Here is a 20,349-nt window from a genome sequence, read left to right as displayed (position 1 = left end):
GGAGTGATGCTTAATTCTAAGCAGAAAGTTGATTTCCTATGCTGTACTTTTGATTGGAGTGAAAGTTTTGTTGTTGACATGTAATGTTTCTAGTACCATTTTTTTTTCTTTCAGAGCTATATTTGTTGCTTGGTGTAATTAATCAGTTGAAATTTTTATTGAAATTAATGATGATCTTTAAAAAAAGATTTCTTGCTTGTCAGAAAATGTCAAGCTGAGTTTGTAGAACTCTTCTTAGATTAGGGTTGCCATGGCCTCCAGTGAGGGACTTTTTGTGTGTGTGCAATATTGTACCATAAGTTTTCCCTCCCAAATTGCTAGAGTGTCCGGGAAAACCTTAGAGTTTTCCTGGAAATGGCTTGAGCGTCCGGCGCTTCTGGGTGACATCATTGCACCGGCGACATCTGGGGAGGTTCTCCCTGCTGACCCAATGTGGACTGGTGGGTCGGGAACATCCAGGGCGGGAGAATCCCCACCTGGCCCAGGGGCTTGGCATCCCTATCTTAGATGACAGAAGGAAAGTATGAAATAATGCTTTTAACTTTAATGTACAATGCATGCAAAACTAACACATTAATGTCATTCCATCATGCAGGAAAAAAGGAAGATACCTAAATTTCCAAATGGAGCTGCTACTCCTGGAGAGCCTCTCAAAGAAGAAGGCCATCATGCTGGACCTGAATTACAAAGGACTGGAAGGTGTGTTGTGTTTTCTTAACTGTTAGCAATGTCAAAGAACAATTACTGCTGTAGAAATTTGCATAGCATCATCCTAAAACTTACATCAGTGAGAAGTATATTGCATCTACCTTAAATATTTGTCATCTAATTTGGTGACCTGTTTTGGCCTTATAGTATTCTTTAGTATCCTGTTGGTGAACAATTTAATGTATAAAAATGCTTTGATAAACTCAATATTGTTTCAAATTGAACCACTTTTCCAAAATATTGAAAGGTGTATGTTGATCAGAAGAATAGCATAAAACTGGAAGTTGTCTATAGTGGGCTAGATATTTTAAAATGTTCCATAAAATTAAAACAATTCTTTCTTAATCTAAAACATTTAGAGGTGCCCATGTATTCAAAGACTGACACTTAGAGAAAGGAAAAACTTTTTAGGAAGGCAAAAATAGTGTTCAAAGACAATTTTCTCGGCTTAGTTGGGTTTTACAAAAGCATTAAACCAAAGCTCTTGATAAGTATATAAACTGAGATATACTAATATTTGGTAAATATTAAATGGATATGATTTAAAAATAAATTAGTTGATTTCCCACAAAATAAATAACTCTTTCCTCTTGAACACATTTTAGTATGGAGTAGAGGTCCAGCAGTGGCTATTAGCCACAAGGTATACATGGAACACTGTGTCTGGGGCAGTGATGCTCCATATTCTTGGTGCTTGGGGGGCAACAGTGACAGGGCTTCTGGAGTTCTGGCCCTGCTGCTGGACCTCCTGATGGCATCTGGTTTTTGGCCACTGTGTGACACAGAGTGTTGGACTGGATGGGTCATTGGCCTGTTCCAACATGGCTTCTCTTATTTTTTAAGTAAATAAAAACAATAGCCCAGATTTATTTTCATAAGTTTCAAAATACATGTCGGCATATTTCTCATACAGTAGTTATTTTTCTTGAATTAAACTGGATCCCTTCCTAGATGATGATTTTTAAGTATCTTAAAAATAGCATTTCAAACTGTTGCAGGTTGTTGACATTTTTGATACTTTGAGCGTTCTCAACATAACTGTGATATAAAACCCCTTGGATAATTATTCAGTGCTCTGCTATATTTAGCAGATTAGTATAACCGCAGTGCCAGTGCAGAATTCAGGAAATTACACTTTTTCATTTGGAGCAAGTTTCTGATGCATGCAGGTAATGCCTGCTGAAGTATCTGAAGTCAGATGGGGCTGAATATCAATTCCAAGGGTTGGTAAGGGAGCATTTCAGTGCTTCTCTCCATTACTGCAAAAAGCAAAATAAATTATGGGGCAAACTTTATTTAGGTAAATGAAATAATTAATAAATTTAATTTATTGGCTTAATTTATCAAAGTTACAGAATTTTGAGTTCTCTAGTCACCGTATGCACACAGACTGGATATAAAGGTGAGACAACACCTGAATTTGAAAAAATATCTGACATGCAAATATGGACTCACATAATTCAGTATGCATAAGATTGTCCTAGTCCCTTTTTATGGGAAATACATGGGCGTTTCTTAGTATAGAAAAGAATGGGCAAGATCGCCATTCACACACACAACACCGTATGTGTGTGTTAGAGATCCAAAAAGCTGTTTGGCAATCCATTTGGAGATGTGGTCCTCTGAAGTACATGAGATTTCTGAGTAGTATGTTGATCAGAGAAAAGCTGCTTACTGGTAGAAGTTTCTATAAACATCATAAATTCAGGAAATAAATGGTTCTACAGAGTTGACAGCTGAGGATATTTGTTATTTTTATTATGAGATATCAGTGAAATTATTAGACTAATTTGCCAGGTTTTTTCAGTGTCTAGCCCATTATATACACAATATATGCTGGTATTAAAAAGAAACAACCCAAAACCAACAGAGTTTACTTCAGTACTGAAACCAACAAAATGGCATTGGTTGGTATACTCTTTGCAGTCTGTGTTATGAATAAATTTGGAGTATATTAAAAAAAGGCTAATTTATGCTGAAAATCAGCATTGTCAGACTTGCTTCTCCCATAGTTTTAAGCATTCTGGAGTCCTTTAGTGTACAGTTTGACGAGTTTCATCTCACCTATTTAGGCTTTTTGGTGGTTTGATACTTGACATCAAAAGGAAAGCACCTTTTTTCTTGAGTGACTTCAAGGATGCATTAAGTCTGCAGTGCCTGGCCTCGATTCTTTTCCTATACTGTGCCTGTATGTCTCCTGTAATCACTTTTGGAGGGCTCCTTGGAGAAGCTACAGAAGGCAGAATAGTGAGTACAAAGAATGGTAGTAGCCAGGCTTTTAGATTTCCAGAGGCAAGTGACTGTGTTCATTTGTCTCCTTTATTTTTCTACCTTTATTTGAAAATCTTTAGCCCACAGCATTTGATTAGCCCCATAGTAGATGTTCCTCAATTATTAACTGCTGTGGAAAACATGAAGAATATGTATGTGTGAGCAGGAGAAGATGCACAGTTAAGGTAAAAAAAATGATCCTGTCTTAATGAACTGTTCCATGAATGGAGAGAGAGATAGCATGCTTTGTCTTTGTATATTGAAAAGGCCGTGAACAGGCATCTGAGTATACTGCCTTGATTTCTCCTGAAAACTGATGGTTCAGATTGCCTTGTAGGGTAGTAGGTCTGTGAAGGAAAGGATTGTTAGGGCTGGTACTAAATATTATACATGCACACTCATGGAATCAAACAGACTGTGCTTGTATTAAGAAAGGGTTTGAAACACGAAAATGGTAGGGAAGGGGCTTTAACCCTTTTTTTGGTCTACTAGATTTCTACTTCAGACTCCCTCCCTGGCTACTTTCTTTATCTCTCCTGCAACATTCCAGATGGATATTTTCCTGCTGGCAGGGTTGGTGGCTTCCGGGGAGGAGACTGCAGCAGAAAAGCAAAGATTGGGGGAAAGAGTTAACCACTCCTCTCCATTGCCCCATTTGCATTCCAATTTGCTGCTCTTTAAAGTTGCTTTTCCCTACAAGAATCAATCAATGTCCTGCTTGGCCCAATCCGGACAATCATCAGGTTTAAATATGCACATTTGTGTGTAATGTGAAGCTTGGTCCTCTAATATTTCATATTCTCAGATTTATTTTTTTATTATCTGTCCTACTCTTGTTTTTCAGTGGAACGCAGTTGTTCTTAACAAGAAAGAAATAATTGTAAACTTTAACGATTTTGTCACCTTTAATTATTATTCAAAATGCTGTGACTGTTACGGCATGTGACCTAGCAGGGCTTAAAGTTAATGGGAGTAGTTGGGTGTAGTATTGCTTAAGATCAGTGATTCAGTATTGTTATGTAACTTTGAAAATTTAGAGTATTTCTTTCTCAAGATGTTAGTCTGTCCTTCAGAGAAGAAAGTGTAAATGTCTATTTTTAACATTTGTCATACATGTACAGAAAATAATGTTCATTACTTTTAAGAACAGAACTCTATTTTTCAATACTTTAACAATACTGCTCATTTACCAAACTTAATTTTTTTCAGGCAAAGTTTATTTAGCTTTATTATACTTAAGTATTTATATTTTGTGTTGTTTGGCTGGTTGGTCTAACAACCCACCCTCCCCAATTCCCCAAACAATACCCTGTGGAGAACATGTTTTCAGAATTTTAAAATGACTTTGTAATTCAATAAGGCTTTTTTAAAAAGTATTTGTCTCAGTGTTGTCAAACAGTTGGTTGAAAATGTGTTTCTCTTGTGCTAAAATACAAAAAAAAAATCACCTTCTTTCTTTTAGCTTTCCTCATTTGCTTGGTGTGCATCAGTGAATATATTTGTTACTACACACATGTGTTCATACTCAGTAAGGTACACACTTGTGTTCACATCACTTCCATTCACCTTCAGAGGCTATCACCTCAGGAGTGCTCCTGTCCTTGTCATCCTGCCTGCATTAATTAGCTCATGGTTAATATTACAAAGACAGGCGTAATCCTATGTGCTGTCTGTGTTGTGTATAGATCATGACATACTACTGGTTACGATAGCCCTTTTGCATACCTTTTATGTTGGTACTTAAGTGTTTTTTTTAGTTATGATGGATTTAGGTGCACATTATGTCAACCAATATTGTGCTTGCCTGGTAATTATTTTAATCACTTTTGAATAATTTTCCATGGGTTAAGAAAGTTAGTTTAATAAGCTATTTTTGTTGCCTTTTGATCCTTTAAAATTAATATAACAATATAACTTCAGTTAAGTCCTTCTGTTTCCTATGCATGAGTTGGATACTCTATTTAAAAAGTGTTAAGAAATTGCTGCACAGTTTCAGAATATTGTAATTGAGAACATTTATTACCAGGTGGGATCATAAATTTTGTTTCATTTGTTTCCCTGTGTTCATTCGTTTCCTTATACATTAAATCATTATTGTACAATAATTTCTGTTTTGTCATAGTTTCACTAGTACAAGTTTAATATAGCTTATTATATTTGATTTTGATAAAGTTTGTTGCAACATTACCTTCTTCACACTGGAGAAAGCCCTTTATCAGATTCTCCCTATTTTGTTCTCCCTATTGTGTTCTAGGTTTTTAGGTATATACCTTTTTTTTACTAGATTCCCAAATGAATCACTTGATCTCATTTTATTTATTAACTTTGTTTCTTTCATTACAGTTGCTCAAAATACCCCCCATATTCTAGTATAAGGTTGTATATAGCCAATAATGTTTACTTTTGTTCTCTTTGCAAGTTAATATGTAAAGAATATGTGTAAAAACACAGTGGCAAGTGGTAATTTTATGTTCAGTGAATCACAGGCTTTTCTTTCCCCTCAGAGTGCAATAGAATCTTTATTTGGAGCATCATTAACTGGGATTGCCTATTCACTTTTTGCTGGGCAACCTTTGACAATATTGGGGAGCACTGGACCTGTATTAGTATTTGAAAAAATATTATATAAATTTTGCAAGTAAGTGCATCTTCTCAAAAATTTATGCTCATTATGTTTGATAAGAGAGATTCCTTGCTGTATTTTGAAGAACCGGAGAGGGAAAATAGCAGTTAGCAGGACTTTTTTTGTAGCAGGAACTTCTTTGCATTTTAGGCCACACAACCCTGATGTAGCCAATCCTCAAAGAGCTTACAGGGCTCTTAGAACAGACCCTAATGTAAGCTCCAGGAGGATTGGCTACATCAGGGGTGTGTGGCCTAATATGCAAAGGAGTTCCTGCTACAAAAAAAGCCCTGGCAGCTAGTATAATGCATGTTGGCTTTTGTGTTAGAAAACAATTTAGATCCTTGTATGTGAACATGGTACCATGGTGTCATGTTAATGAATTTACCATTAAAGGTTTAAAAAATAAAATACTAAAGAACGGGCTTGTGAATTTTTTGGAATTAAATGTGTCTTGAGGCTTTGTAACTAATAAATTAGTCTGTATATTTGTAATTTTTCACTTTTTCAGCCACAAAATTCCCAATTTAAATACTGTTTAAGTCTCTTGTGTTACCATATTACTTGCTACGGGGTAATATGTACATTGTTTACTGGAGTGCTGATGTCACACACATACAGCAAGGGAAACAGTCATATTATTTAGATTATTCCAGTTCAACAGGCCACTGACCAAACTCTGGAACAAATTAGAGAAGAAGCTTTTTGGAAACAGTCTTATCTGCAAATGGTAGAAAAGTATTTAGGATTCTTCTCTTTAGCACTAAGGCATAACTCTAGCAAAAATATCTGAACATCAGCTCAAATCTTCAGAAAAAAACATAAGGTACAGCCATCTAGGTAGGTGAGATTACATATTTCCCCATCAAAAACTCAGTTTGGGAAGCTAGAATATCAGCAAGAAGGACTTACTATCCTGAGATATAAAGTTCCACATGGGGGTGGAGTGTATGCATTCTGCAGTCTAGCCACAGAAAGTTTCAGCACTCTTTGGAGAATGAGATTTTTCCTGCTTCTAGGTCATGTGCAAAGGGAGGAGGGAACCATTTCCTTTCTACCCCCTGAATTCCCTAGGCTTTATTGATTCAGTCCTGGAATGTTTGTGGCTGGTCTACACATGTGCAGTTTCCCCCCTCCATTTATGGCTGCACAGATGACCACTTAGCGAACACTAGTACAGGCAAATGCAGCCTTGTTTTCCTCTTTGTGTACATTTTAAATGGCACTTAGATTCCAAGATTAACAAGTACTACGCTATTAGGAGGCAGAGGAAAATAAGCAATAGCAGAATCTAGACTACAACCTGGATGTCTGTTTTCTGCTTCAGTGAAATACTGGTAGTTGTAATAGTTTTACTGAATCTATGTTTGTTTTTTAAATAGGGATTACAAACTTTCTTACTTGTCTCTAAGAACCAGCATTGGTCTGTGGACATCATTTTTATGTATACTATTAGTAGCAACTGATGCAAGCAGCCTTGTATGTTATATCACTCGATTTACCGAGGAAGCTTTTGCTGCTCTTATTTGCATAATATTTATATATGAAGCACTGGAAAAGCTTTTTCATTTGGGAGAAGTGTATGCTTTCAATATGCACAATGATTTGGACAGGCTGACGCTGTATTCGTAAGTATTCTTTCTTTGTAAACTTAGACAAAAGTTGCACTGGTCTAAAGAAAAATAAAAAATTGAGAAGTCATGTAATACCATTTTATCAGGATCATCCGAAATAATAAAAGCAGTGTGCCAGATTTAAAGATTTATCTTTCTTGGTTTTATTTTGGTTCGTCCTAATAAAATCATAACATTGGGGGGGGGGCAGAATGTGATTGCAATAACTTCTTTCACAATACTCTTTGTACTGGATTTTCTAAATATTAACTCAAATGTATAAAGCGTACTAAATCCTTCTAGAGAAAGCTAATAGTTCATCTGGCTGAGTGGTCCTCTCTGATATTAGCTTGGTCTAAATGCTTCATAAAATGGAACAGTGTGATGTCTTTCTGCCATTTATTCAAATGTATCTTCTGTTAATGTTAAATATTAGAAACAGCTGTCATGTAAGGATACATGTATTATTGCTGTTCTTCTGCATGCAATTTATTATCTTCTTTATATTTTCTTCTTTGTTTATTCCATTGTCCTTTTAATGTACCATACTGAGAAAAAAAGAGATCTTAAATTACTTTGGTTATTAAAACCAGTTTGTCATTGCAGCTGAACTGTATTTCCCGCTTATGGCAAATACACATATTGTTTCCTGCCACAGTTGCCCTTTTTTTGTTCTTTAAACTTGTAAAAACAAACATTTTTAAAATCACCAGAGTATTATCTGTTAATTTCAAGTTCATGGTAATAAAACAGTGACTAAAATGTTTACATTTAAACTTTGCCAGATGTGTATGTTCAGAGCCACCAAATCCCAGCAATGAAACACTGGAGCTATGGATGAACAATAACAAATCTGCTGATACTATATCATGGGCTAACCTTACAGTTAGTGTGAGTACTTGGAGTGGAAATATAGAACTTTACATTTCAAAATAACTGTATAGATGAAGTCTGAAATAACTTTGCATGCAGGAGTGTTATTTCCTGGGTTGGATCCTACCAGTTCTTTCCCTTTGTCATGTGAGTTCCATGATTTCCAGCAATAGCTGTTTTTGGTGATCAAGCACACCCTTTCTTCCCTTTTTCACTAGCAGGAAAGCTGGCTGGATCCAACACCATTTTGTATTGATGAGATATATGATGACAAAAGTTCCCAATTTTATGTAATGTTCTAGCTTTTAAGCAGTTAGTAAATTTCGTCCTTATCTCAAGTAAGTGATATAATAAAGATAGCTAAAGACTTGTATCAATGGAACTGTAGGCAGAAATGTAAATTGCTTTTTCAGTGTTTTTGTTCCAGTTGTTTCTTCAGTTTGTCTTCCTACTTTTAGAGAAGACAAAGTTAGTTTAGCAGAACCTGCATGGCTGTCTATGAAACTTGCAGCACATATACCATATTTCCTCAAAAGCAAAATATTGCATTCATTTGAATAACCTATCTGAAATGCATCAACTTCTGTTTGAAGCATTTGATTCAGTATTTTTAGAAGGAAGCTTTTCTTGAGCCTAAGACATGTACTCAGTGTTCATTCACGCAGGCCCTTATATATGTTTCCATTATGTCATGTAACATTATTTTTTAGAAAATCTAGTGGTTTTTCATATATGCAATCTTCATATTATTGTGAAGTAGAGTCTATGAAGATGCGATAAAAATATTTGTGAAACAGAAAGAAACTATTGGATTACTTGATGTTCACAGAAAATTGGATTACTTCTTTTAATGTATTATCTTTTGAGCTGAAAAAAAATAAAAATCTTGCATGGTACCTTCAATAAAACATTTGTCTTCTAGCGTTAGCTTTCATTGGTTAAAGCATTAGTAGATTCTTGTTAGTTTGATTTTTTTTTACTTTTATATTTATTATAATTTTATAAGTAAACAGCAGGATCAAAGGGTCAGTATAGTGTAAGATGTAATTGTGTAAAATTCAGATGTCATTAAGTTCAGAGACCATGGACAGTAATTGGATTGAATGCAACCTGAATTCAGAATACACTATCAGTTCTTATTAAGAAATAAAGTTCCTTTAAATTGCAGCTAGATTAGCAAAACTAGAGAGACTGCCAGTTATTGTAACTGTGCATGGTCAGTAACAATAACTGGCAGTCTCCCTAGTTTTGATAATCTAGTTGCAATTTAAAGGAATTTTATTACTTAATAAGAACTGATAGTGTATTTTGAAACCAGGATGGTATGTCATAACCACATTGGTATACACGAGTGTACCTGGTGTATACCAGTCTGTATTCAAGGAAGTTTGCTTGCACATGAAAGCTCATACCTTGAATAAACTTTGTCGGTCTTAAGGGTACGACTGGATTCAAACTTTGTTGTGCTGTTTCAGACCAACACAGAATGTCCACCTGAACGAGTGTAGTGTAACAGTGGGAGTAGAAGCTGGGAGACCTGGGTTTGTATCCCCACTCTTCCATGGAAACTTGCTGGGTGACCTTGGTCCAGACACACACTCTCAGCCTTACCTACCTCATGGGGTTGTTATTGTGAGGATAAAATAGAGGAATGGAGAATGTTGTAAGCCACTTTATGGAGAAATGTGGGGTACAAATAAAGCTAGATAGATACATATATCATTTTCTTGTACAGAACTAAATGTAACATCTAACTTGTTTTTATAAATGTCTTGATTTATAGGAATGCAAGAAATATCAGGGTGTGTTTCATGGATTAGCTTGTGGTCACCATGGCCCATATTTTCCAGATGTTCTTTTTTGGTGTGTCATTTTATTTTTTACGACATTTTTCCTGTCCTCTTTCCTCAAGCAATTTAAGACCAAGCGCTACTTTCCTACTAAGGTAACTGTGATTGCATTTAAGTATTTTCAGGATTTATATAATCAGTATCTTGTTGCTATTTATGACTTAACAATTTGGTGCCCAGCAGAAAAAAACAAAACAAGGCAATGTGGTTTATTATATGTATGTCAGTAGAAGTAGTCTGGCTATAATTTTTCAAGGAATCACAGTCATCAAGCTCTGTTTTCTGTTTTGATGATCAACCTTTCATCATGTAGAGGAGTATGCCACAAACAAATCAAATGCTGCTACAAGGCACTTTCAGAACTGTTTGGAGGAAGCAAGGAAGTCTGTTTGGTTGGTTTCTTCATTCCTTTCCTGCAATCACTGTATGCAAGCAAAGCCAAAAAATGTTGTAAGTCTAGCAAGAGTGGCTAAACATGTTTAATGTAAGAGCCACATAAAATAAATGTTGGATGTTTGACACAAGACAGGAAGGAAGGAAGAAAGGAAGGCAAATAGATGGGAGGAGATGAGGGGAGGAAAGAAAGTAACTTTTACTTTAAATGAATTCTGCCAGCTGGCTTGGCTTGGAGAAGTGATTTAAAGAGAGAAATGCCATCTCTCTGCCAGCTGGTGGAGTGATGGGGGCTTTGAAAGACACACAATATGTGTGAAAGACCCACATGTGGCTCCTAAGCCACAGTTTGGCCACCCCTGGTTTAGGCCAAATAAATACTTTAGCAGCTCATGTTGTAGCAAGGCTGTTTAAAGGCTGATGGACATGCAAACCTACAGTGATCTTTAAAAATAATTTTAACATTTCTCTAAAATCTTAAGGTTATCATTGTTCAGGACCAAAAGGAGGAAATGTTCAATGCCGTAACCTGTGTTTGCTCCTTTAAGCCAAGGCAGCAGGCTTCCTTAAGTAATGTCCACACAGATCCTAAATGTAAAATTATACTTAAGTTGTAGTGAATTTGTAATTTGTTGCAATGCTGAACAAATAATATTATCATAATCTGGCCATTACTTCTAGATATTTTATATTAACTCACAACTTTTGCTTAAAAAGGTGTTGTGGTAGGTTTGCCTTACTGTTAAGAGTTTTTCTACAATAAATCTGATTTTGAACAAATCTGATTCTGCTCACAAGTTATTTTTGCACTGTTAAAGTTGTAATTTTACCCTGTGCTAATAATTGCCCTTCCTCAATTTTTCACCATTAAATTAAAGGAGGGGGCAGATGGAAGTAGGCTACAACTGTAATATGGGATAGTAATAATCTTATTAATCAATTATGGCAAATTTAGCAACTTTAATGAGTTTATATTACATTTCACAGAGGCTGAATAAGTATAAATCTCAATGCATTCTTTGGAAATAGGGTGGGTCATTAGGTAATGCCCGCTCACCATTGTAGGCAGTCTTTGTTTGCAAAAGAGGTTTTTTTAAAATGCTCTTCCCCTTTCCATTTTAGGTGCGTTCTACAATAAGTGACTTTGCTGTATTTTTAACTATAGTAATAATGGTTCTTATTGATTACCTTGTGGGAGTTCCTTCTCCTAAACTTCATGTGCCTGAAAAATTTGAGGTAAGAAAGTGTTCCTTTGAAAACCACATCTACAGTTGTGAAAGGCTATTCTTAAATGTTGCTGATATCAGCTAATTTTATTGAAACTCCTGTGCAGCTGTTTACTATTATACTATGGAATGTCTGGTAATGGAATTAACAAACAAATCACATGTTTTAGGCTCAAAAAAGGATCAAGGCAAGATTGAATTTATGAACCCATTATATAGGAGTAGTACTCCAGTATTAAACAGGAACAGACAGGTGGTAAAGAGATGGTCAGGTATGTGAGGGGAGTGAATTGATAACAATTGCCACCCCTACTTCTGAAAACAGAAATCTTCTTCTATTGGAGGATACATGCCAGAGTCTATATCAGGGGTGGCCAAACTTGCTTAATGTAAGAGCCACACAGAGCTTAATGTAAGAGCCACAAGATATGGCATGGCTGGACTCTCTCTGGCTGCCAGCTCCTGAGACCATGCCCCCATCCAATTCACTGTGCAATTATATAATATTAAACATATTCAGAGAGAGGGAGAGAGTGCATCAGGCAAATATAAAATCAGCCATGAGCTGCTAGCACAACATCTTATTTATTAAATTTTAACTGATCTTTGATTGTAACTACTAGAAGATAACTAGAACTAGTTGTTTCCTGAATTTTTTTTCTTAAAAGTGAAATATTTTGGCAAGCATTTTCTAGCTCTCTCAGTTGGAAACAGAAAGAAAGAAAGAAAGAGAGAGAGAAAGAAAGAAAGAAAGAAAGAAAGAAAGAAAGAAAGAAAGAAAGAAAGAAAGAAAGAAAGAAAGAGAAAGAAAAGGGAAGTAGAAAAAACAGAGAAAGAAACAAACAAAGAAAGCAAATGGAGGGAGGGAGGGTGAAAAGAAAGCAAATTGATGGGGGGGGGCAGGGAAATGTGGAAAGAAAGCGACCAGGTGGCTTGGCTTGGAGAAGGGATTTAAAGAGACAAATGCCTTCGCCAAGCTGACGAGGCAGTGTGGACTTTGAGACCCACATAATATGTGTGAAAGAACCACATGTGGCTCCCAAGCCACCATTTGGCTACCCTGGTCTATATTCTACTGTGTCCATTGAAATTGTTTGAGGTTGCTTACATACATTCAGAGTAAAAAAATAAAAGAGATCATCAGCTAACTCTGATGAAAAGGAGAAATAGTTGGATGTCATCACAGCAAAATTCACTCAATATTTACAAATGACTTCAGCACAGTATTTGTTAAGCAGCATGAGTAACAAGATGGAAGCTTGTAGGATTCCATACCACAAATGCCAGGAGTCCCAACTACTTTCTTCCTCTTACTACTTCATTTTGTAAATTGTCTGGTATGACTAAAGCAAGGTTTTCCTGTACCCAGCTCATTTAACCTATCCAGAACAATACCATGAATAATGGTATCAACAGCTGCTGAGCAGTCCAGGAGAATCAACATAGATATGTTCTCCATATTGCTTTCCCAGGGAATATTGATAGTCACAATGACCAAGATAGTTTCTCCCAGCAGGGTGAGAAGCTCGTGAGCTTCGTGAGCGCCGGCTGCGGAGGGGGTGGCGTGCTTCCTCCGTGCCTGTCTGCCTGGCTCCAGCTCTGATGCTTAAAGCAAGTGCCGGGATCGGAGGGCGGAGGGAGTGATCCTGGTGCTTGCTGTAAGCGTCAGAGCTGGAGCCAGGCAGACAGGCACGGAGGAAGCATGCTGCCCCCTCCGCAGCCGGCGCTCGTGAAGTGCTGGGTTTGCAGTGGGGGCAGTGTGGAGCAATCCCAGCGCTTGCTGGAAGCAGAGCTGGAGCCAAGCAGGCAAGCACGGGGGAAGCGCCGGGATCGGAGGTGGAGGCAGCGGATCATCCCCCAGGAGGAAGGTGCGTCCTATGCTCTGGAGCGCCTTATGGACCGAAAAATACAGTAGCTCTTAAATAGAATTTTTGGGAAGTGTTAGCATTCTAAAGTTATTTAGTGCAAACAGAGTACATGTAAAGTTCGTAATAATTCACATGTTTGCTTTATAAGTAGTGCATGACCTGTTTTGTTTTTTATAATTTTTAAAATATTTATCTCTTTCTAGCCCACGCGATCTGATCGGGGATGGCTCATAGATCCCCTAGGGCCGAATCCTTGGTGGACACTCATAGTAGCTGCAGTTCCTGCTTTACTCTGTACCATTCTGATTTTTATGGACCAGCAAATTACTGCAGTCATCATAAACAGAAAGGAACATAAGCTGAAGGTAATGGATTGTTTAGATTTCCTGGTAGAAATTGTGAATGCCCAGATCAGCTCCCCCATTATACTTGTTAAGTCTCTATTGCTGAACTTCAAAGTTTTTAAAAAACCGTATTCAGCAAAATTTGGCAACTAAAATTAATGGTAATAGTAGATAGCCCTTATTTTGCCTGAAATTTTTAAAAAGCAAGACAGAAATGTAAGTTATTTTATACATTATTTTACTCTGTCATTCCTCCCAGTGTAGGATTCCCAAGGTGGAGAACAATCAAACCAATTTTTAAAATATGCATGAAACAGTTAAAAACAACAATGTAAATATGTAAAAATATATATAAAAGACTGACTGGTAAATATATGCAATTGGCTGGTAAATATATGCAATCTTTGATGCCCTTGGAATATAGAGCTAGGGATGCCGGAGAGAAGTGTAAATAATGGGCCTTGTGATTATTGGAAGGGTTTTTGAGACTACAACTATATGTTGAGTAGATCCTCCCCACATATCCCAACTGTTTCCCTCATAATGAGAACCACATAATTAACTTCACAAAGAGTTTTTCTGGTATCAAATCTGGGATTTTTTGTTTCCACATGTGTACACACTTAACCAGGGCTTTTTTTGTAGCAGGAACTGCTTTGCATATCATGCCACATACTCCTGATGTAACCAATCCTCCCAAGAGTTTACAGGGCTCTTAGTACAGGGCCTACTGTAAGCTCCAGGAGGATTGGCTACATTAGGGATGTGTGCCCTAAAATGCAAAGCAGTTCCTGCTACAAAAAAAGCCCTGTACTTAACTATTATTATTGCTGTTGTTATCTCAATCATCCTATCCCAGCTTGCGCCAGTCTCAGGGCAATGTACAACATTCATTTTAAACAGTATACTAGTTAATAGTGTATTAGTCTGCATTCTGGATTGCCAAGGCATTATGCTGGGGAGGGGAGAAGGAAAATTTGCAGTGTGTCTGGAGGAGGGGAAAGGAGGTGCCAGCCAAGTAGCAAACCATTGCTGCTCTCAACCAAAAGCAACCAAATGCTGATAGATTGAAATTGGCAGTGGCATTCCAGAAAAAATAAATTAAAACAAAATAAATAAAAAAATTTAAGCCAGGAAATGAATTATGGCACTTCAACTTTCCTGAACCTATGAATATGAAAGACGGTCCCTAGAAGAAGGATAGTTCATATCTGAAATGAAATTGGACTGGTATTGTTATCTGAGACAAAGTTGTTGCATATTGTGAAACATCTAGAATATTATTTTTCACATGGAGTGAGTTTGTTGTTTTTCCTCAACCAAAAGCCTGGCAGAACATCTCTGTCTTACAGGCCCTACAGGGCCCTGATGTCATCTAGCAGAGAGTTCCACCAAGTCGAGGCCAGAGTGACTTGAAGGTGTTGCCAGACTGCCTGTGTATACTCTTTTGAAAACCTATGTTTAAGCATATTGCTTAGCCATGAATTCTCTCTTTTCCTCCCCTTGTAGTTGTGAGGTTGATTATAGTGTATATCCTCAGGAACTAAGTTGTGTTCTAGAAAGCAGATGGTATAATTTTGTAGGGTTTCTCTTAATACTCACCCTGATTTTAGTCTATCCAGTATGGCTTAGTTTTTACATTGTTTCACAGTTGAACAATCTTAGTTTGTCGCAAATTGTAGCAGTTAAAGATATTTCAGATCCTTTGTGGAAACTTGAAAAGGCATTTTGTTGCCATCATTGCTATGGTGTCATATGTGTGTTTGACTCCACAGAAAGGCTGTGGCTATCATCTTGATCTGCTCATGGTCGGTGTTATGCTAGGAATATGCTCCATAATGGGCTTGCCTTGGTTTGTGGCTGCTACTGTTCTTTCTATAAGTCATGTCAACAGCTTAAAAGTAGAATCTGAGTGCTCTGCTCCGGGAGAGCAGCCGAAGTTCCTTGGAATCCGTGAACAGAGAGTAACAGGATTAATGATTTTTGTTCTAATGGGGATGTCGGTGTTCATGACCTCTATATTAAAGGTAAGAAATAATTTTTGCTGCACAGCTTTATAAACATTTTATGTTTACTACTATTTCAGGATCGTTACTGGTCAAGCTGGAATGAGTTAATTCCTGTTCTGCCCTAAAGTAGCCAAACTTCAGTAGAAAGTTAGATGAGGGAATTGTCTGTATTTGATATGCTTTAAAATGGTTGGGTAGAATAGAGTGGTTGGCTGCATGCTTCAACAGCTGCAAAGAGGGAGGTTGGTACTTATCGCCAAGTAGAAGTAAATGTCCTACTGAATAACAGTGCAATCCTAAGAATGCTTTCTTGCAACTAAGCTCCACTGAGTAAACCTGAGTTAGGATTCTGGGAATACCTGTTTAGAATTGCACTGTAGGAAAAACACTCTGCAGTGGAAGACTACTCATCAACAAATTTTTGCTTGTTAGCTCTGTTTGACTTCAGAATACTTGGGATTTCTGATAGTCTGCTCTTGGTAGTTATTTTAACAATCTTAAATTTTAAATGGGCTTGTCCTTACATACAGGGAAGAGATGTTCTACCAGGATATTGCACTATTGTGTTATGCCTATCATTTGCAAATGGATTGGCAGCCAGACGGCTCCTGCTGCTGCCTCTGGAGGAGAGGAGCTGGGGGGAGGGGGAGGGCTGCTGCTCCCCTCCCCCCGCCACCCCTTCCTCCCCCCCCGCTGAACTGTCAGGCGGAGGGAGGCAGAGCCCCTCCCTCCCCCCCAGGGGCGGCCCTTGGGAAGGGCGCTGAAGAGCAGCAGTGGGGGGGGGTGTTTGTTGACATCGGGCTTTGTGTCCGGCCTCTCTGGCTCTGCTCCCTTGAGCCTGGTTGGGGGGGGGATCTGGCCCAGGAGGGGGGATCTGGCCAGCACAGCCCTGCTCTGGAGGGGTCCAGCTACCCCCCCCTGCAGAGTCTGCTCCCCCCCTCCCCCAAGCCGCATTGAGCATCCGCTTCGCTCCCTGGAGATCTTGCGGTTCAGGCCAGGCCCTGGAAGGCTGTAGGGGCAGGACCATGGCCAGTACCTAGAGCAGCCCTGACAGTAGCATCTTGGCCCCCCCACCCCACACACACCAAGAGATGGGGATGCTTGGATGCAGTCGGATGCGCCGGCGAGCAGAGGCAGAGGGGCACGGCAGCTGCTGCTATGTGACTGGGATTTGGCCCTCTTCGATACAGGCTTATGCAAGAGACAGAAGCTTGGAAGGGGGTGGGGGGAGAATTCCCATTTAAATTCCTGATCCTCAAGAGAAGGCTCTGCTGTTTTTAGGGAGCAAGGCTGGGAAGGGGGGGAGAAACGACTGTTGTCCTGGCCTCCGCAAAGCACCGCAAACCCTCCCCAGACCATGCCAGTTTAAGCAGGGATTTGTCATAGCAGACCGTCCCTCTCTGGCACTCAGTTCTTATGCTCAAAAAAAGCCTTTGGAAGCACAATCTGTGATAGTTGTGCTTTTTGCGTAGAAGTGCCCTGCTTGAAAGTTGTGCTGTTTGTGTAGAGGTGCCCATGGGAGGGACGGTGGCTCAGTGGTAGAGCATCTGCTTGGGAAGCAGAAGGTCCCAGGTTCAATCCCTGGCATCTCCAAAAACGGGTCCAGGCAAATAGGTGTGGAAAACCTCAGCTTGAGACCCTGGAGAGCCGCTGCCAGTCTGAGTAGACAATACTGACTTTGATGGACCGAGGGTCTGGTTCAGTAGAAGGCAGCTTCATATGTTCATATGATTTCCTATGTGATTCTGTGATTCTATGTTATGGTCATATCACATTATTTATCAAAGTAGTTGATATAGAATTTCAAATTATGTAACAGTGTACTGTGGTTGCATAGTGTGTCATGGACATTTGACTAGAATACGACACCACCTTGGAAGTTCTAGAATTTTGGACTGTGTGCTTGAGTTTTTGATCTTTCCTTTGTAAAGGAAACACTTGACTGACTGGAATCAGGTGCATGGTACTTAAATTCATATAACAAGCATCTTGAACTCTAGAAGGAGGCAGGGGAAAAGAGTTGCAGGAGAAAAGTGCTAGACAAGTGAGATTTATTTATTTATTTGGATTTCTAGTCTGCCTTCCCTCTGCCCAGCAGGGCTCAGGGTGGATTACAACAATAGGTATATAACAATAATTATACAACAATTTAAAATTAGAACAGTATGAATATAAAAACCTACAGCAAGCCAGATACAGCCGAGAAGACTGTCTGCATGAGTGCTGAAATTAAACCAAATCCTGAGCAAGTTGGCCAGCCTGAACAACAAAATGCACTTACAACTGTTCTGATTTACTGTTTTTGCCATGTTTGAATTCAAGTAATTTGGTTTTTTTGTTTTAATTGTATTTATATAGAATTGGTTTTTTAAACTATTTTATTGGTTCTGTTGTTACCTGTGCTGAGACCATGTGTGGGTGAGGGCAGGATATAAATCCCATAAATGATGATGCTAGGCAGAGCAGAGGAGATCAATGTTACTAGACACCTGGTGCTTCAACTGTAGGCCTGGTGGAACATCTCTGTTTTACAGGCAGAACTGAAAAGTCTTACAAGACCTTGATCTCACTTGGAGAGTGTTCCACCAGGCTGGAGCCAGGGCTGAAAAGGCTGTGGTTAGTGCTATGCGCAAATTCTTTGGGCCAGGAACCACCAGCTGTTGTTGGTCTGCATAGTGTAGAACTCTCCAACGGACAAACTGTTAATACATACTGAGGCATACATATGAGGGATATACTGGGACATATTGTTAATCATTCTTATTTTGTCACTTTTCTCCACAGTTTATTCCAATGCCGGTCTTGTATGGTGTCTTTCTTTACATGGGAGCATCCTCACTAAAAGGCATCCAGGCAAGCTCTGTTTTAATTATGTAATGTCTTCTAAAATGGTCTTGTACAGTAATAGCTATAAATGAAACAAAGTGATGTAAAAGTGCAGTGAACTGATAAAATAGGAAATAAAACGTAAGCCAGAATTAATCTTTGTAGTCTAGCATTACACCATCTTGTAGCATAACCAAGAAACAGGATCATATATATATATATATGTGTGTGTGTGGAACATACAGATAAATATATACATACAGATATATGTATGGGCGGGCTCTCTTCTTCCCATTGTGTTTTGTAGGACCATATAAATGGGGCCACAACAGTCTTGCAAGAAAGACAAAAGAAAGCAAAAACTGCTTTCACCCTCAAGTAATATGATCATCAAAAGATGAGGGCAGGCTTAGCTCCCACTCTACTGGTATCCCTTAGTTCATATCTTACTCTTTGTCATATAAGTGAGCAGATTAAACTAATTTTTATAGTGAAAGAGGTAAACACTTGGAACAATATTGTCGTAAGGCCAATTGTCTATCATTCTAGGGGAACAAAGAGGAACAATATGTTTATGATGCTTCTCTTACTTCCTCCTCCAAAACTGGTACTAGGTTAAGTAAGGGAAAGAAAGCCGTATAAAAGTATTACTTCCTAAATAAAGCTTCTGGATTGGGAAAATGGTGAGATGGATCTTTTTTGGGATAGAGGCCATGATTGGGTCAGGAGGATGATTTGAATTTTTTTGTAAAATATTGTGAAATATAAATAGCTGATCAGAATTTTTTGTAAGTTAACTAATTTGTTTGTAACTACCATGGCTGTTAAAATTGTAATAAGTTAAAACTTTAAATATTTGGCCAATATTTCACTGAGTCAGTATTTTCATATGGAAATTACCAATGCTGCCTGTGTGTGGATACACATATTTTTATCTTCTTCAAGGATTTAGTAATTTTTTTCTTGTAAATTTAGTTTTTTGACCGTATCAAATTATTTGGAATGCCTGCCAAGCATCAACCAGATTTGATCTATCTACGTTACGTGCCTCTCTGGAAGGTCCATATATTTACAGTAGTTCAGCTTACTTGTCTAGTTCTTCTGTGGGCAATTAAAGCTTCTGCAGCTGCTGTTGTTTTTCCTATGATGGTAAGTTAACTAACAGCCTTCCATTATTAGCCATTATTTTTGGAAGCATGCCAAACTAGTCGTTCACTAGAGTTCAAAGAATTGTTCAGTAGAATTCTGGAAAACTGGGGCTCAATGGAACCCTTGGGTTCTGTTAGCATCTATGAGGGGTGTCACAACTTTTTACAAATTCCTACTTCACTTACTTGCCCTGCTTTTTGCCGAATTATCTATTGCAGGGGTGGCCAACGGTAGCTCTCCAGATGTTTTTTGCCTACAACTCCAATCAGCCCCAGCCAGCATGGCCAGTGGAGTTGTAGGCAAAGAACATCTGGAGAGCTACCATTGGCCATCCCTGATCTGTTGTTTGTGTGTTTACTTTGTGTTGGGGTTGAGCATGATATCACAATATGTTACAGGGTTTTTTCAAACAAAAAAAGGTTGAAAATCATTATTCTGTTCCATTTTAAGCCAATTTTCACACCAAAATTATCAACCCAGGTGATTTGCAGCAATTACAAGACCATTCACAATCTTGCTGGGGTGGGGGTGCAGGACATTATTCAAAAATGAAAATAAGACTCAAGTCCTCTCCCCAGTTCATAAACTAACAGGCG

At 38.4% G+C, this 20,349-nt stretch overlaps 1 protein-coding gene across 4 annotated transcripts in view; it reads left to right on the top strand.

Annotated features, from left to right (window-relative positions):
- The window catches only part of SLC4A7 (solute carrier family 4 member 7), a 106,716-nt gene that overhangs the window by 81,065 nt on the left and 5,302 nt on the right, over positions 1-20,349 (top strand). For all 4 annotated transcript variants that reach the window (XM_060248811.1, XM_060248810.1, XM_060248809.1 and 1 more), the window contains 11 exons: positions 596-699; positions 2,781-2,955; positions 5,484-5,617; positions 6,985-7,230; positions 8,001-8,106; positions 9,872-10,033; positions 11,454-11,567; positions 13,629-13,790; positions 15,545-15,796; positions 18,563-18,631; positions 19,580-19,753. In XM_060248811.1, coding sequence (XP_060104794.1) covers positions 596-699; positions 2,781-2,955; positions 5,484-5,617; positions 6,985-7,230; positions 8,001-8,106; positions 9,872-10,033; positions 11,454-11,567; positions 13,629-13,790; positions 15,545-15,796; positions 18,563-18,631; positions 19,580-19,753 — 1,698 coding nt within the window. The remainder of the gene's footprint in view (positions 1-595; positions 700-2,780; positions 2,956-5,483; positions 5,618-6,984; positions 7,231-8,000; positions 8,107-9,871; positions 10,034-11,453; positions 11,568-13,628; positions 13,791-15,544; positions 15,797-18,562; positions 18,632-19,579; positions 19,754-20,349) is intronic.

The sequence above is a fragment of the Heteronotia binoei genome, chromosome 10 (genome assembly GCF_032191835.1).
Source record: "Heteronotia binoei isolate CCM8104 ecotype False Entrance Well chromosome 10, APGP_CSIRO_Hbin_v1, whole genome shotgun sequence".
NCBI classification, from domain to species: Eukaryota; Metazoa; Chordata; class Lepidosauria; order Squamata; family Gekkonidae; genus Heteronotia; species Heteronotia binoei.
This window is presented reverse-complemented; position numbering and strand designations above follow the sequence as displayed.